Source organism: Eleutherodactylus coqui, chromosome 11 (assembly GCF_035609145.1).
Source record: "Eleutherodactylus coqui strain aEleCoq1 chromosome 11, aEleCoq1.hap1, whole genome shotgun sequence".
Lineage (NCBI taxonomy): Eukaryota > Metazoa > Chordata > Amphibia > Anura > Eleutherodactylidae > Eleutherodactylus > Eleutherodactylus coqui.
This window is the reverse complement of record NC_089847.1, coordinates 69,891,118-69,910,236: the sequence shown is the minus strand read 5'-3', so window position 1 is coordinate 69,910,236 and position 19,119 is coordinate 69,891,118. Positions and strand designations below refer to the sequence as shown.

Below are 19,119 nucleotides of genomic sequence, written 5' to 3'. Positions count from 1 at the left end.
TGAGAAGTGGAGGCATTTTTGGGGGGGCATGTCATCAGGTCATGGTACTCACAGACCATAGGAACCGTATTTATTTAGATTTAGCTAAGAGGTTGAATGCTCTGCAAGCTCGTTGGGTCTTATTCTTTTAGTGTTTTAACTTTCTAGTTACCTAACAACCCGGCTCGAAGAACGTTAAGGCTGATGCCTTATCTAGGAGTTTTGGGACTCTGGAGCCTCCTGAGTCTGAGCCGGAGACTATCCTCTCCCCTGGGGTGGTTCTCGCCACTGCCTCCTCTGACCTTTTACCTCTGATTCAGGCTGCGCAGCAGTCTGCCCCTGAAGCTCTTCTGGAAGGCCAACTGTTTGTTCCTTTACGTTTGAGGTTGAAAGTGTTAGAAGAGACGCATGCCTCTGTCCTAACTGGTCACCCCGGTATCCGGGGAACTCAGGAACTACTTTCCAGAATCTATTGGTGGCCTGTTATGGCTAGAGACGTTCGAACATTTGTCACTGCTTGTGTGCCCCCGGTGAAGAGTGTCAGGAGACGTCCTGAGGGGCCTCTTCTTTCCTTGCCCATTCTGTCCAGGCCCTGGTCACACCTGTCTATGGACTTCATAACTGATTTGCCACTGTCACAGGGGAATACGGTCATTTGGGTCATCGTGGATTAGTTCTCTAAGATGTCACATTTCGTTCCTCTGGGCAAGCTAACAAACACCAAATTATTATCTGAGATGTTTATCAAAGAGGTGGTTCGGTTGCATGGGATTCCTGAGGATGTGGTCTCAGATAGAGGAGTACAGTTTGTCGCTCACTTCTGGCGAGCTTTCTGCAGGAACTTGAATGTTAAAGGGGTTGTCCCACGCCGAAACTTTTTTTTTTTTTTTTTGCATAGGCCCCCGTTCAGCGCAGGACAAACCCAAGGGATGTGTTGAAATTTAAAAAAAAAAATTTTACTTACCCGAATCCCCTCTCTGCAACTTCTTCCTTCTTTTCCTCCAAGATGGCCGCTGGGATCTTCACCCACGATGCACCGCGGGTCTTCTCCCATGGTGCACCGTGGGCTCTGTGCGGTCCATTGCCGATTCCAGCCTCCTGATTGGCTGGAATCGGCACACGTGACGGGGTGGAGATACGTGATGATGCGTAGAAGGGGGCGGGGCCAGAACGCCGCTCGTGCCCGGACCGACCAGAAGGGAGAAGACCCTTCTGCACAAGCGCGTCTAATCGGGCGATTAGACGCTGAAATTAGACAGAGCCATGGAGACGGGGACGCCAGCAATGGAGTGGGTAAGTGAATAACTTCTGTATGGCTCATATTTAATGCACAATGTATATTACAAAGTGCATTAATATGGCCATACAGAAGTGCTTAACCCCACTTGCTTTCGCGAGACAACCCCTTTAATTTATCCTTTTTGTCGGCTTTTCATCCCGAGTCGAACAGGAAAAACCGAGAGAAAGAATCAAGAATTAATTCAATACCTATGACTGTTTGTTTCTGATAATCAATATCAGTGGGGTTAACTTTCTACCTCTCGCTGAATTTGCCATATACAGTCATGTAAGTTCGTCATCTCAGGTCTCGACGTTCTTTTGTAATTATGGGTTCCATCCCCGGTTTTCTTTCTCTGCCCCCCTCAGTTTCAACACGCCATCTGCGAATTCAGCTATCGATGAATTGTGCACAGTTTGGGCCCAGGTTCGTAAGAACCTTCAGGGTTCCCAGGGAAGACTTCTTGGTCAGGGTAATAAAAGACGCATGATCTCTGCACCCTTCATGGTTGGGGAGCAGGTGTTACTTGCCTCAAAAAATTAGAAACTTAAGGTTCCGTCCTTAAAGTTGGCTCTCTGTTTGGTTCAAATTTTCACCGGGGCAAATAAAGTCCAAAATATTTTGTGCAACTCTTCACTGTTAGGACTCTAAAACGTAACCTTTAATTAACCAATTACAATTTAAAATAGTGCTGACACAGACTGACACACAAAGTACATAAAAAAGATTATCTCTGAAGCTATATCTCAGAGAGTTTTTGAGTATGTAGATGCCACTATCTTTCTTTCTCGATGTAGTGAAATATCAAAACAGATATCTCTCGGAGGCAACAAATGACTGTTTTTAAATGATGATACACCCCTCTTGTCGGGGTATCAGTTATCAGGGGAAACTGATGGTCCCCAAGACAAAAGCTGTTTATACTTTGGTATTGTCACCAAGAAAACTCAGTCTATATTTGGTTTGACGCGTTTTGTTCAATTCTTGAGCTCCTCAGGGACCTCTTATAAGTTTTAGGATATGCCTCTTGGGGTGTAATCCTAAGTGTTTGATGGCGAGATGGTAAGTATAGAGTTAGTCACAGGTGAGTATACATTTCGTGGACTATTCAATGTTTGCCATGTAAAGTAGTCTCATATAGTTAGTGAGACAGTGTTACATGGAGTTTACACACCCATCCCTTTCATCTACCTTAATAGCTTGCTGGCCCCTCTATATAATTACTACTTTCTATCTTCCAGTGGTAAAGTTCATAGAGATATTGCCTGATGAATTTAGGCCTCACACTGGAGAGTTTCTATGTGCTATCTACCTCCACTGATTAGATTCTATTAGTGCATATTCCTAATGGAGTTTTAATTGCAGGATAGATATCCTAAAAGATCGCACTAAGTAGCAAGTAGATCCAAAATAATAAAAGGAGAGAGCAACAGCAAGCCAACCACCCTGATGGTAGGTGATTGGTATCAATGAGCAAAGTGAAAGGAGCTCTCTTAAATAGGAGCTAAAGTGCCCGCCTAAGAAGGGGTGTGTGTATACAAACTCCAATCAGTATGCAGGGCTTGACTGTTGTAGGAAGTGTTACCATGGCAACCTACAATGCTATCCTACGCTGATGATTAACTCACGACAGTCATGATTGTTTTAAAGTGGATCAATCATTCCCTTAGTCATAAAGAATGTACTGTTTAGTCATACCTCCTCCGAATGCATCATAATAGATGCCTTGTACTTCTAAATCCGTTGTTCAGTAGAGCCTATAGGGGCCGCCACCCCCAAAGGAGGACGTCATTGGTGACGCGTTCAGTTCCGCCCATAGGTGGTGGCGTCAATAGGATACAGCACTGTTGCATCTGCCAATATCTGCGCAGGAGTACTGATGTATTAGTTTGGAACGCAGCGTCGGCCCGTTTACGCCGTCGCTGCGTCCTCACGTTGGTCGACGTCATCAGCATGCGCGAGCATACGCTGTGGAGCCGATTCACTCTGTAGAGGGACCTCTCCACACGCAGGCGCACTGGTGTGTACTTTGGAACGCAGCGTCAGCACGTTCCCATTGTCACTGCGTCATCTCGTTGTACTCGTTATCGGCACATCTTGGGCATGCGTGATAGATCACAGATCCAATCCGGCAGGGACACATGCGTCTGGGCATGTAACCCGGGCTCAATAGAGGCATAGTATTACCCCATGTATCAATGGCGCATTAAGCCCACGTAGTATACATTGGTGGCAACGCACTATCAGTACTTAATACTCTATTACTAAATGTTTCCTGTACATGTTAATACATCAGAATTCTCCTCACATATGTAGTAAGTGAATATTAGTAGGATGGAGAATACTTGATGAGGTTTATGCATAAGAAAGAGATGATGATCCACATAGTTGGAACAGTGGTGTATCAGATCAAAGTGTAAGGATAATTTGGATGATGATGATGGTACCCAATTTATATTGGGAGAAGAACGGTCCTTTATGAGTGGTCTCTTCAAATAAAGCAGTTGAATGACAAGTTTTCATTGAGTCCAGTCGGATGAGTTGAATTAAATCTGTAGATCCAACTAGCTTCTTTTTGGAGGAGTCTTCTATCAATATTTACGTTTTAGAGTCCTAACAGTGAAGAGTTGCACCAAGTTCTGATGCTTGTGTTCTATCCAGTTGGTCAAAGTATTTTTTCCACCTCAGCTTGCGCGTGAAGAGGGAGATGTCCTTCGCCCAGGCGAAGCGGTCAAACCGCGCCGCCGGGACGAAGGACAGCCCCCTCTCCAACACGCAGATTTCATCATCAGAAAGTGGTCTCTGAGAGAGATTCACAACTGACAGTTTGTCCTGTGTTGGCTCTACCCCAGTATTTTTGGAGTAGGGCCTCTCTTTTTCCCTGGTGATTTTTACTGTGGGTCTTTTCGATCTCTTAATGAATAAGGGTTCGATTGCTGGCCTAAAAAATTGTTGTTAATCCCACTAGTGTATCTACCTCTGCCTCTACTTCTCTGAAATCCACGTCCTCTACTCCGTCTGCCACGATATTCATTCCTGTCTCTAAATTCCCCATCAGATTGTTCAACATCTGAAGAGCTAATATCGGTTTCGAATCTATTGTGGACCAGCGGATATGCGCGGTTTTCCTTGAAATCCAACATGTCTCTATTAAACTGAGAGTGTTTCCTCTCTTTAATGACCGACGCATATTTTTTCGATATTTTGTTGTAGAGTTTTTTCCTTAGTGGCGAAGTCAGGGTCAGAGGTATGGGCCTGAACTTTTTCCAATAGTTCATCCAATATTTTTTGATTTTTTTCAAGAGCAGTACTCTCTTCTTCGATCAATACTTCACTGGTACGTACCCGTGCTCCAACTGCATGGCTTGCCCTTTTATATTGAAGAACTCCTCTTTTAGATGTGTATCAACATCTAAAATATACACAAATCGTGAGTTCATCAATTGCAGAAGTACAAATGCCGTATACTTAGCAACCTGCAGTTGCCCACTAAATTACGTCGATAAGACGGTACAACAATTTCGCCGACGTATTTTGGGACACATTGGCACAATAAGAAGAAAAGAGAAAACTCCGGTCGCGAACCACATGTGGGATAAACATCAGGGGGATGAGACTCAACTAAAATTCCAAGGAATTGAAACTATCCGCACCTTTGGTCGTAAAGGTAATATTGATAGAAGACTCCTTCAAAAAGAAGCTAGTTGGATCTACAGATTTAATTCAACTCATCCGACTGGACTCAATGAAAACTTGTCATTCAACTGCTTTATTTGAAGAGACCACTCATAAAGGACCGTTCTTCTCCCAATATAAATTGGGTACCATCATCATCATCCAAATTATCCTTACACTTTGATCTGATACACCACTGTTCCAACTATGTGGATCATCATCTCTTTCTTATGCATAAACCTCATCAAGTATTCTCCATCCTACTAATATTCACTTAATACATATGTGAGGAGAATTCTGATGTATTAACATGTACAGGAAACATTTAGTAATAGAGTATTAAGTACTGATAGTGCGTTGCCACCAATGTATACTAAGTGGGCTTAATGCACCATTGATACATGGGGTAATACTATGCCTCTATTGAGCCTGGGTTACATGCCCAGACGCATGCGTCCCTGCCGGATTGGATCTGTGATCTATCACGCATGCCCAAGATGTGCCGATAACGAGTACGAGATGACGCAGTGACGATGGGAACATGCTGACGCTGCGTTCCAAAGTACACACCAGTGCGCCTGCGTGTGGAGAGGTCCCTCTACAGAGTGAATCAGCTCCACAGTGTATGCTCGGGCACGCTGATGACGTCGACCAACGTGAGGACACAGCGACGGCGTAAACGGGCCGACGCTGCGTTCCAAACTAATACATCAGTACGCCTGCACAGATATTGGCAGACGCAACAGTGCTGTATCCTATTGACGCCACCACCTATGGGCGGAACTGAACGCATCACCAATGACGTCCTCCTTTGGGGGCGGCGGCCCCTATAGGCTCTACTGAACAACGGATTTAGAAGTACAAGGCATCTATTATGATGCATTCGGATGAAGTATGACTAAACAGTACATTCTCTATGACTAAGGCCGCCTGCACACGGGCGGAAATCCCACGGGATTCCGCCACTGAAAGCCTGCATAGGAGTGCATTACAATGCGCACTCCTATGCAGACGGCCGCGGTTTGGCCGCGCGAAATCTTGCGCGGCAAACAAACCGCGGCATGTCCTATTTTTGTGCGGGGCTCGCAGAGCCTCGCACAGAAACGTCACTCACCCGGCCACTGGCTCCGGTCTGCGCATGCGCCGGCTGCCCAGCAGCCGGCACATGAAAGAGCCTGGGCCGCCGGACGCAGGTGAGTACGTGCTCGTCTCTGCAGGCGCTCGGGTCGGGTCTCGCGGCGAGAATTCTCGCCGCCGGATCCGACCCGCTCGTCTGCAGGCGGCCTAAGGGAATGATTGATCCACTTTAAAACAATCATGACTGTCGTGAGTTAATCATCAGCATAGGATAGCATTGTAGGTTGCCATGGTAACACTTCCTACAACAGTCAAGCCCTGCATACTGATTGGAGTTTGTATACACACACCCCTTCTTAGGCGGGCACTTTAGCTCCTATTTAAGAGAGCTCCTTTCACTTTGCTCATTGATACCAATCACCTACTATCAGGGTGGTTGGCTTGCTGTTGCTCTCTCCTTTTATTATTTTGGATCTACTTGCTACTTAGTGCGATCTTTTAGGATATCTATCCTGCAATTAAAACTCCATTAGGAATATGCACTAATAGAATCTAATTAGAGATGAGCGAGCACCAAAATGCTCGGGTGCTCGTTACTCGAGTCGAACTTTCAGTGATGCTCGAGAGTTCGTTTCGAGTAACGAACCCCATTGAAGTCAATGGGTGACTCGAGCATTTTTGTATATCGCCGATGCTCGCTAAGGTTTTCATTTGTGAAAATCTGCAAAACACAAGAAAGTGATGAAAACGACACAGAAACGAATAGGGAAGGCGAGGAGCTACATTTTGGGCTGTATCTCAAGTTCCCAGGTCCCACTATTAAGCCACAATAGCGGCAAGAGTGAGACCCCCCCCCTGCACTGTCAGCATAACGATCGTTCTCCTCTGCCACAGCTGTAACAGCTGTGGCAGAGAAGAACGATGTTAGCCCATTGAATTCAATGGAGCCGTCAATACAGCCGACTCCATTGAAAGCAATGGGCTGCCGGCGATCGCGGGATGAATTGTCGGAAAGGGGTTAAATATATAAGCCCTTCCCTGCAATTCATCCAGAAATGTGTAAAAATAAAAAATATATATATATATATATACTTACCTGGTCCCGGCAGAGCGATGTTAGCCCATTGAATTCAATGGAGCCGTCAATACAGCCGACTCCATTGAAAGCAATGGGCTGCCGGCGATCGCGGGATGAATTGTCGGAAAGGGGTTAAATATATAAGCCCTTCCCTGCAATTCATCCAGAAATGTGTAAAAATAAAAAAAATATATATATATATACTTACCTGGTCCCGGCAGAGCGATGTTAGCCCATTGAATTCAATGGAGCCGTCAATACAGCCGACTCCATTGAAAGCAATGGGCTGCCGGCGATCGCGGGATGAATTGTCGGAAAGGGGTTAAATATATAAGCCCTTCCCTGCAATTCATCCAGAAATGTGTAAAAATAAAAAAAATATATATATATATACTTACCTGGTCCCGGCAGAGCGATGTTAGCCCATTGAATTCAATGGAGCCGTCAATACAGCCGACTCCATTGAAAGCAATGGGCTGCCGGCGATCGCGGGATGAATTGTCGGGAAGGGGTTAAATATATAAGCCCTTCCCTGCAATTCATCCAGAAATGTGTAAAAATAAAAAAAAAATATATATATATACTTACCTGGTCCCGGCAGAGCGATGTTAGCCCATTGAATTCAATGGAGCCGTCAATACAGCCGACTCCATTGAAAGCAATGGGCTGCCGGCGATCGCGGGATGAATTGTCGGGAAAGGGTTAAATATATAAGCCCTTCCCTGCAATTCATCCAGAAATGTGTAAAAATAAAAAATATATATATACTCACCTGGTGCCGGCAGACGGAGTTCAGCGCGGCAGGCTGCAGTTCTCCTGAACTGCTCTGAACAGCTGTGAGTAGTATTCAGCAGCCGGTGATTTAAAATCCCCGCCTGCTGAATAAGATGCCTCTGATTGGTCACAGCCTGACCAATCAGAGGCCAGCCCTCACTCACACCCATTCATGAATTCATGAATGGGTGAGTGAGGGCTGCCTCTGATTGGCTCAGGGGCAGGAGAGCAGGAGGGGCAGGAGAGCTGCCCCTGAGCCAATCAGAGGCAGCCCTCACTCACCCATTCATGAATTCATGAATGGGTGTGAGTGAGGGCTGGCCTCTGATTGGTCAGGCTGTGACCAATCAGAGGCATCTTATTCAGCAGGCGGGGATTTTAAATCCCCGGCTGCTGAATACTACTCACAGCTGTTCAGAGCAGTTCAGGAGAACTGCAGCCTGCCGCGCTGAACTCCGTCTGCCGGCACCAGGTGAGTATATATATATTTTTTATTTTTACACATTTCTGGATGAATTGCAGGGAAGGGCTTATATATTTAACCCTTTCCCGACAATTCATCCCGCGATCGCCGGCAGCCCATTGCTTTCAATGGAGTCGGCTGTATTGCGGCTCCATTGAATTCAATGGGCTAACATCGTTCTGCCGGGACAAGGTAAGTATATATATATTTTTTATTTTTACACATTTCTAGATGAATTGCAGGGAAGGGCTTATATATTTAAGCCCTTCCCGACAATTCATCCCGCGTACGCCGGCAGCCCATTGCTTTCAATGGAGTCGGCTGTATTGCCGGCTCCATTGAATTCAATGGTCAGTGCTCGTTTAATCGAGACGAGTATCGCGTGGTGCTCGTCTCGAGTAGCGAGCATCTCGAGCACCCTAATACTCGAACGAGCATCAAGCTCGGACGAGTATGCTCGCTCATCTCTAAATCTAATCAGTGGAGGTAGATAGCACATAGAAACTCTCCAGTGTGAGGCCTAAATTCATCAGGCAATATCTCTATGAACTTTACCACTGGAAGATAGAAAGTAGTAATTATATAGAGGGGCCAGCAAGCTATTAAGGTAGATGAAAGGGATGGGTGTGTAAACTCCATGTAACACTGTCTCACTAACTATATGAGACTACTTTACATGGCAAACATTGAATAGTCCACGAAATGTATACTCACCTGTGACTAACTCTATACTTACCATCTCGCTATCAAACACTTAGGATTACACCCCAAGAGGCATATCCTAAAACTTATAAGAGGTCCCTGAGGAGCTCAAGAATTGAGCAAAACGCGTCAAACCAAATATAGACTGAGTTTTCTTGGTGACAATACCAAAGTATAAACAGCTTTTGTCTTAGGGACCATCAGTTTCCCCTGATAACTGATACCCCGACAAGAGGGGTGTATCATCATTTAAAAACAGTCATTTGTTGCCTCCGAGAGATATCTGTTTTGATATTTCACTATATCGAGAAAGAAAGATAGTGGCATCTACATACTCAAAAACTCTCTGAGATATAGCTTCAGAGATAATCTTCTTTTTTATGTACTTTGTGTGTCAGTCTGTGTCAGCACTATTTTAAATTGTAATTGGTTAATTAAAGGTTACGTTTTAGAGTCCTCTCTGTTTTGTTGGTCCATTCACCATCTCTGAGGCTTACAGACTGTCTCTTCCGCAGTCTTGGAAGATTCATGATGGTTTCCACAAGGGGTTGCTTAAGAAAAATGTAACCCCAGTTCTGCCCACACAGAACCCGCCCTCTCCTACACTTGTACGGGGGAACTGGAGTACGAGGTAGAGCGATTGATTGTTAGAGATGCTCTAAAATACTTGGTGCACTGCAGGTATTTTGGCCCTGAGGACCGTACAGGGATTCCCGCTCGGGATGTGCATGCGCCACGGTTAGTTCGACGCTTCCACAGGTCCTTTCCTCTCAAGCCCACTCTGGGTCGTGGGGGTCCGGTGTCCCTCATAGAAGGGGAGGTACTGTCAGGTCTGGCAGCTCACGGATCCTCCGCGCATGCACCGCCGGTCCTGTCACCCAGGCGCCTGCCGTGCAGTGCAGGGGAGCCACCTTCCTGGTTACCTCCCCTGTCCGCCATGCTCCTCCTCACCGCCAGGTTCTCAGCACCATGGAAACCAGGCTCGCGTCTATCTCCGCCTGTCCTGCAGGGCTAGGGGCGGGTTCCCCAGCGCAGCTGTGTGTAATCTGCTGTCAGACTCCTTGCCCCAGTCAGCTATTAGGGCGGGAGCTCTGACAGCATTTAAGCGTGTCTGTGTGCTCATATCCTTGCCAGTGTTAGTTTGGTCTTCCAGCAGCACCCACGTCTTTTTCTGTATTTTGACTCTCAATTTGACTCTCTGCTTTCTGACCCGACTTGCCTTTGCCTGACCCTTTTGTACCGCGTACCCCCCCCCCCCCCCCGTTGCCGACCCGGATAGTCTGATTTGCCTTCGTGTTGTTTGTTTCAGTGTCTTATCTGTTTGTCAGTTTTTGTGTCCATCTTCACTAGCGAGTGTAGGGACCGTCGTCCAGTTGTGGCCCTAGGGCTTAGCCCAGGGGTGCAAGTAGGTAGGACAGGGGTTGCGGACTTTCAGGGACTTACAGTATCTCAGACTCCAGTCCTTATGGCTCCAATGATAAAAATTAATTGTATATGGCACATAATATAGTCCGCAACCTTTTTTGAGATTAAAGGGTACAAGCACAAACACAATAAGAGCAGTACATAAGTTATAAATGGCATATGTTAGCATTGTTAATGTTTGACAAAAAATAGTTAGGAATATAACATTGATATGACATTTCTTAAGCTATTTTATATTCTTAAGTTATCAGAAATAAGAATTAAGATTCAATGTTGCTTTAAATTCTGTTCAGGCTACTGCTCTGTAATAGGACCGCCTTCATATGTGCTATTTATGCGGCCATTGCTCTGTACTGAATTTAGTAATAGGCAAATCTGGGGGGAAAGCTGGGGGAACAACTGACCAATGAACTCCTTATGCTTACAGCTACAGATCTGCACTTTGACTTCTACAGGATTGTGGTCCGTTGACTATGAAATTTATGGAGATGTGCAAGGTAAGAAAATACTATGGCATTGAACTTTTGTTGGTTCATTAAATTACAAAATAAAATTTATTCTTTAAGTGGTTAAAATTATAGCTAGAATTTGGCCTAAACATTATAGAGTTGTATTGTTGATAACTGTGTGTGAGGGTACAGTAGGAGAGATGCAAAAGATGTAGCAATGATTGACAATGCAGTCCAATGTACATATTGTGCCATGCATGCAGTCCTTGAACAGGCATTTGAAAGTGGATACTACTGTACGAGATGGGAGTGTGTTGCTCATTTGGAAGCCTACATCCTGGATCTAAATGCGCAGCTTGCAACACTGAGATCCATTGGCAACATGGAAAAGACTTTGCTGCTCACTGAGCAGGCACTCGCTGGGGTAGATGTGGGAAGGATGGTAGCATGGGAGTGCAGGGTAAGCAAACAGCTAGCTGGGTGACAGTTAGAAGCAGAGGTAGAGGGAAGAGAACCAGGGAGGCTAGTCCTGAACTGGCACACCCCAACAAGTTTGCAAAGTTGGCAGATAAAGAACATTCCAATACAGGACTAGCACTGCTGCAGCACAACATGGCCTCTCACCACCAGGGGGATGTCTGCTCCAGTAAAAATAGGTGCACAAGGCAGGCTAGACAGATTTTGATAGTGAGAGACTCAATTATTAGGGAAGCAGAGAGGGCAATCTCCCACAAAGACCGAGATCGTCAAACGGTGTGTTCGACACACCCCAGATCAGGTTGACAGATTACTGGGAGGGGCTACTGAGTATCCAGCGGTCATAGTATACATTAGCACCAATTAGAGGTAGGTTTAAGGTCCTTCAAAACAATTTCGAGGAACTAGGATGTAAGCTTGAGTCAAAGACCTCCAAAGTAGTATTTTCTGAAATGTTACCTGTACCACGTGTCACACCAGAAAGGCAAGTGGCTCAAAAGTTGATGTAAGAAAGAGGGTTTGGGTTCCTGAAGAACTGGGTCTACTTCACTGTTGGCTGCAGGTTCCACTGTAGGGATAGACGGCATCTCAGTGGGGAGTGAAGATGGCTAGAACATTGGCAGAGTGTTTAAACTAGTGACTGGACTGGGGGGGACCACAGAGATAGAGGGGAAGACAGAATAAACAGTGAAGGGGATAGTATAGCAAAAACTGGCAGGACAGTTATTAGGGATACAATTAATATTACAGGGTTACAGTCTGTTCAGAAGGGATCATAAAGACTGAAAAGGGTGAGGGATTTGTCCTTCTGTAAAATCCTGTTTAACCCATTAATGATGCGTCCCTCTTTTATTTTTCATTTTTGTTTTTTCTTCCCCCCCTTTTAAAAAACGACGAGTTGTATTTTTCAATAGTACTATTTAATGTACCATATAGTGTACTGTAAACATGTAGTCAGAAAAAGAATCTGCGCTCAAAGATGGAGTGAACTAAGGACGAATTCACATAGAAGTAATAGTGAGGTGTGACACTTACTTGAAAGGAGGGGGGTATGATGCACAGATGCCCCCTCCTCAGAGTGTCCTCAACACAATGCAGAGCTATGCTCCAAGATGCATGGTAGTAGTCCAGGAGTTTTAAAGTCAGACGAAACTTTTAATAAGGCGACGCGTTTCAGTGCAACAAAGCACCTTTCTCAAGCCATACATATAAAACAAAAATACAGTGCATGCAAGTATTTATACATATTAAAAAAGACTTACCCTTCCCATGCTTGTTAGTGCCGTGTGTTCAGCGTCTCTGGGAGTGGGCGTATGTTAATGACGTCAGCAACATCGCATAGTGTGCTAACGGAGCTGTATGACGTTTCCATTATTGTAATCCCTAAAGCTGGGACTTCGTTGAAACTACATCAGACTTGTCATCGAAGATCTAATCAAAATACCATTATTAAAAACAAGGCCAATCAATCTACTTACATTTTCTAGTTATCGGGCAGTGGGAAAGGACCTGTCACGTGTGAGTATGACGCATAATGCGTCACTAGGCTCCACCCCTGTTGCCCAGTTGCCGTATAATGCCGGCGGCATCATGTGAAACAAGTCAGGTGATAGACTGACGCTGAAAGCGTCACACAGGTCCTTTCCCACTGCCCGATAACTAGAAAATGTAAGTAGATTGATTGGCCTTGTTTTTAATAATGGTATTTTGATTAGATCTTCGATGACAAGTCTGATGTAGTTTCAACGAAGTCCCAGCTTTAGGGATTACAATAATGGAAACATCATACAGCTCCGTTAGCACACTATGCGATGTTGCTGACGTCATTAACATACGCCCACTCCCAGAGACGCTGAACACACGGCACTAACCAGCATGGGAAGGGTAAGTCTTTTTTAATATGTATAAATACTTGCATGCACTGTATTTTTGTTTTATATGTATGGCTTGAGAAAGGTGCTTTGTTGCACTGAAACGCGTCGCCTTATTAAAAGTTTTGTCTGACTTTAAAACTCCTGGACTACTACCATGCATCTTGGAGCATAGCTCTGCATTGTGTTGAGGACACTCTGAGGAGGGGGCATCTGTGCATCATACCCCCCCCCCTTTCAAGTAAGTGTCACACCTCACTATTACTTCTATGTGAATTCGTCCTTAGTTCACTCCATCTTTGAGCGCAGATTCTTTTTCTGACTATATGTTTACTGTTTTATCTGGGTGAGCTCTGGTATCAGAGCCCCCAGCTTGTATCTGCAGCTCTCCTTTGCTTGAAAGGATTGGAGTTCTGAGGAGAAGACACATTGGGATTATATCCGTATATCCCAGCGGGTGTGAAGCGGATCGACCTGTGGTGCTCTCTAACATTTTTTATTTTAATATAGTGTACTGAAAACTTTTATAAAAGTCTAAGACATTCTGACATCTTTCAGTGCGTGTTGTTTCTACGGTGCACAAACTGCAACCAAAATGACATGATAAGTTTATTCTATGGTTCAGTTTGATTACTATCATACCAAACTTATATAGTTTTTTTTTTTCGGACGATGTTCATCATGTGGGGTAAATAATGCATTACTTTGATAGAGTGGACTTTTACAAACGCAGCAATACCAAATATGCAAGCTGCAAAGAATGGATCAATAAAGAAACTTTTGCATTTTAAGAAGATGAGCTGTAAATGATTTAACCCCTTGTGCTGCTTACATGAACATAGAAGGTATTTCTCTGAATTGGATGGATGGTCTACATCTGGGTAAGCTTGCATGAACAAGGAAAACCTTGTGATCTCTCTTCATACATACCCCGATGCTGCAGGATGTAAGTGTACGTCCTATAGTGGGAAGGGGTTAAAAACCACACTACGGGGTAATATATGTGAGATGAACATGTGGAGTATGTAGTGTATTTTTTTATTGGTAAAAATACATGAAGGGAAAAACAATAATAAAATGGGGGTTTTCTATAGGCCACCAAATATAAGAGAAGCCACTGAAAATCTATTACTGAGGCAAATAGATGTAGTAGCAAATCACAATGAAGTAATTACCATATTTTTCGCCCTATAAGACACTTTCTTTCTCCCAAAGTGTGTGTGTGTGTGTGTGTTTGTGTGTGTGTGTAGGTGGGGGGGAGGAGGGGTGGTGGGGTGAAGTCAGTGCATTTTATAAAGCGAACATGCCAAAATTCGGACCTGGACGAAGCTGTGTAATAAGGATTGCATGTCGTTATCACACAGCTGCCAGATGGGTCCACTTCATAGCAGGGAAGGAGAGTAGTTCTTTTTCTCCTCTCCACTGACATATGTACATACCACTGATTGTTGGTGAGTGCAAGCGGGAACTGTTGCTGCTGCCCCGCCTCCACCAATCAGCTTACTCCCTTCCTCCCGCCCATATGTACCACTGATTGGTGGAGACGGGGGAGCAGTAGCCGTTCCTGCCGGTGCTCACCACCAATCAGCTTACTGCCTTCCTCCTGCCGTACCACGCTACTGTTACAGAGCTCCGCTTCTCTTGCTGTGGAAGAGTAAGAAGTTATAGTGGAGCTTCATTGCCCTGTACTATTCCCTGCAATGTCACCTAAAGTCACTGGGAGAGTTCAAAATATTTTTTTCCTGTTTTCCTTCTTTAAAACCTAGGTGCATCTTATCATCAGATGTATCTTATAGAGTAAAAAATATGATATTATGGGAGACTTTAACTATCCGGATTAAAAATGAGTAGCTGAAACCTGCAGACCTCATAAAGGTAAAAAGTTTCTGTCAATAACTAAAGATAATTACCTTACTAAACTTGTACAAGACCTTACTAGAGGGACGGCCATTTTGGACTTAATAATAACCAATGGACCTGACAGAATAAAGGGGTGCAAGTTTTGGAGCATCTAGAAAATAGTGACCATAATATAATAAATTTCCAGTTTTCTTTCAAAACTTTGTTTTATTAGGGAGCTACAAAAGTACTAAACTTTAAGAAGTTCGATCAGCTCAGAGATGCAATTAACCTTATTGACTAAGATAATGTCCTCGGAAATAAGAATACAGACAGTAAATGGGAAATGCTTAAAACACAGGAATAAAAAGGTTAGGAATAGGAGAAAACCAATGTGGCTTAATAAAAATGAAAAGGAGGCAATAAATAACAAAAATGTGTTTAAACTACTAAAACAAGAAGGCAGCGAAAAAACACTAACAACCTAATGTCAGAACCTGCAACTCTCGGGGCCGCCGTGCCCACACCACCGGTCCTGCCACCCGGGGTACAGGAGTGCGGCATAGGAGAGCCCCGGTTCTTGTGATCTCCCCGGGCCGCTGTAAGACTGGTCGCCGCCGGGTTGCTAGGGAGGCAGCTGGTGCTTCTAGTCACTTGACTACCAGGCTGGCTTCCCTAGTAACTGTCTGTGCAGCAAGACTGGGGGCGTGCCCCCAGCACCTCCCTGATTAGCCCTGCTGCTGTCAGGCTCCCCGCCCCAATCAGCTTCTGGGGCGGGAGCGCTGACAGCATTTAAATATGTGTGTTTTCCTTTCAGCCCTTGCCAGTGTTAGTTTGGTTCTCCAGCTGCACCTGCGCTTATCCTGACTACTCTTTGTGACCCCGGCTTTCCTGACACCTGCTTTTGGACTTGACTACATTTTTGCCTGACCCCTCCGTACTGCGTACCCTCTTGTTGCCAACCCGGATTGTCTGACCATTCTACCGTTGTTTTGTCTCAGTGTCTGTTTGTCTTCCCGTGTCCCGCTTCCCTAGTGAGGGTAGGGACCGCCGCCCAGTTGTCGCCCTGGGGGTTAGCCCAGGGGGGCAAGTAGGCAGGGACAGGGGTTGCGGGATATCTCAGGGACCCCCATATCCCGGACACTGTCCTGACACCTAAAAGGAAGAAAAATATGGAAAAAGCAGATAAAAACAACAAAGATGGAGACAGAGAGACTCATTGCCAAAGGGAGTAAAACTAACCCTAAATTGGTCTTTAGTTATATAAATAGTATAAAGATTAATACTATAAATGTTGTCCCATTAATAAATAATGTAGGAGAAATTGTAAAGAGTGAGGAGAAGAATGCAAATCTAGTAAATTTTTCTTCCCCTTGGATGTGCAGCCATTTATGACCACTCTTTGAGTATGATCACTCAGCCAGTTGTTAATCCACCCAACAGTTGCCTTGTCAATCCCATATTTTATCATTTTTTTCAATAAATATGATATGAGATACTTTGTCAAATGCTTTACTAAAGTCAAGATGTACTATATCAACCACATTTACCTGATCCACCCAGTCGATGATTCTGTCATAGAAAGAAATTAGATTTGTCTGGCAAGACTTGTTTGTTACAAACATGCTGGCTCTGGTTAATTACTTCATTTTAATCCAATTACTTCTGCAAGTACTTACTATGCAACAATCTGTTTAATAATTTGTTCAAAGATCTTTCCCAGTATAGAAGTCAGGCTCATAGGCCTGTAGTTTCCTGGATCCATCTTATTTTCTTTTTTGAAGGGAGGGACAACATTTGCCCTTTTCCAATCTTTTGGGACTTCTCCAGGAATTTTCAAAGATTATGGCGAGTGGTTCAGCAATTACCTTAGCTGCTTCCTTTTGTATCCTAGGATGTAATTCATCTGGACCTTGAGACTTGAAGTCATTTAAGTTGACTATGTGTTCCCTCACTATCTCTCTGCTTACAGGTAGCCTGCATTCTTTTATTCCCCCAATAGCACAGGGAGGATCAGTAGATGTTCCATCTACTTTTTGAGAGAAAACCGATACAAAATAGGAATTTAAAAGTTTAGCCTTCTCAACATCATTCTTAACCAATTCACCATTTTCATCCTGTAAGCATCCAATAGCATCTTTGACTTTTCTTTTTCTTTTGACATACCCTACAAATCTTTTTTCATTGCTTTTGGCCTCTGTTACAAGCCTCAATTCATTATTAGCTTTAGCTTTTTTGACACTTGCCCTACAGTTTCTGCAGACCACATTATATTCTTCTTTAAATATTACCCCCTCTTTTCATGTGATAAACATATTTTTCATCCTTATTAACATGTGTGCAAGTTCTGTGTTCATCCATCCTGGTCTCTTTAAATGCTTCCCATTCTTCCTTCTTTTAGGGATTGTTAACAATTATGCTATGAGAATCTCATTTAGCAATTTTTCCCAAGCATCTAGGACATTTCTGTCCTTAAGAACATCCTATCCTCTTTCTGAGTTCATTAAAATTTGCCATTCTGAAATTAAACCTTGAGGTCTGAGTCTTCTGAGGTCTTCCTCCTCTTTTTATCCCAAATTCAAGGATAGCATGATCACTGCCTTCTAAGGTCCCAGACACTCTTTCTTCCTCAAACATTCCCTCACGGTTAGTAAGAATTAGGTCCAAGATAGCAGATACCCTTGTTTTCTCTTGTACCTTTTGGGAGATAAAGTTGTCAGCAAGAGCGGATAAGAATTTGTTGGATTCATTATTTTTACCTGAGAGATATTCCCAACAAAAGTATGGATAGTTAAAATTTCCCATGATCACTGTGTCATGCTTTTTTAAAAGACCTTGGCCATCTGATATAGAAACAGTTCATCAATATCTTCTGCTTATCCAGGTAGCCTATAGTAAATGCCTACAATGGTGCCCTTTCTGTTGTCCTTGTATTCTTACCCAAATAGTTTCTACAAAACTACCATGCTCTGAAGCTTGAATCTATATATATAAAGCTGAAAGCCCTCACTGACTCACTGACTCACTGACTCACTGACTCACTGACTCGCCAAAAGTTCTCCAACTTCCCGATGTCGTAGAAACATGAAATTTGGCGCAAGCATAGATTATCTCCAAAATAGGAAAAGAAATTGGGTCCCAACTCGATTATTCAATTCTAGCGCAAAAGAATTGGCGTCGAAATTTTACGTACATAATCTAAATCTCTCACTTCCCAACGTGGAATTTGGCAGGAGCATTGATTATGTCATAAAAAGGAAAAGCCAATGGGTCCCAATTCGATTATTCAATTCTATGCGCAAAAGAATTAGCGTCCAAATTTTACGTGCGGAATGTAGTTTTCTCACTTTCCGGTGTCATAGAAACGTGAAATTTGGCACGAGCATTGATTATGTCATAAATAGGAAAAGCGAATGGGTCCCAACTCGATTATTCAATTCTAGCGCAAAAGAATTGGCGTCAAAATTTTACGTGCGGAATGTAATTTTCTCACTTTCCGGTGTCATAGAAACAGGAAATTTGGCACGAGCATTGATTATGTCATAAATAGGAAAAGCTAATGGGTCCCAACTCCATTATTCAATTCTATGCGCAAAAGAATTAGCGTCCAAATTTTACGTACGGAATCTAATTTTCTCACTTTCTGGTGTCATAGAAACATGAAATTTGACACGAGCATTGATTATGCCATAAATAGGAAAAGTTAATAGGTCCCAACTTGATTCAATTCCAGCGCAAAAGAATTGGCGTCGAAATTTTACGTGCGGAATGTAATTTCTTCACTTTCCAGTGTCATAGAAACAGGAAATTTGGCACGAGCATTGATTATGTCATAAATAGGAAAAGCTAATGGGTCCCAACTCCATTATTCAATTCTATGCGCAAAAGAATTAGCGTCCAAATTTTACGTGCGGAATGTAATTTTCCCACTTTCCGGTGTCATAGAAACGGGAAATTTGGCACGAGCATTGATTATGTCATAAATAGGAAAAGCGAATGGGTCCCAACTCGATTATTCAATTCTAGCGCAA

At 43.8% G+C, this 19,119-nt stretch overlaps 1 protein-coding gene across 2 annotated transcripts in view; it reads left to right on the top strand.

Moving 5' to 3' along the window:
• Window positions 1-19,119, top strand: part of LOC136581880 (acylphosphatase-2-like) — an 84,625-nt gene that overhangs the window by 19,803 nt on the left and 45,703 nt on the right. For both annotated transcript variants that reach the window (XR_010787097.1, XM_066582526.1), the window contains exon 2: window positions 10,880-10,949. Coding sequence is in view for 1 of the 2 variants with exons in the window: in XM_066582526.1 (XP_066438623.1) it covers window positions 10,926-10,949 (24 nt within the window). In the remaining variant the exon portion in view is untranslated. The remainder of the gene's footprint in view (window positions 1-10,879; window positions 10,950-19,119) is intronic.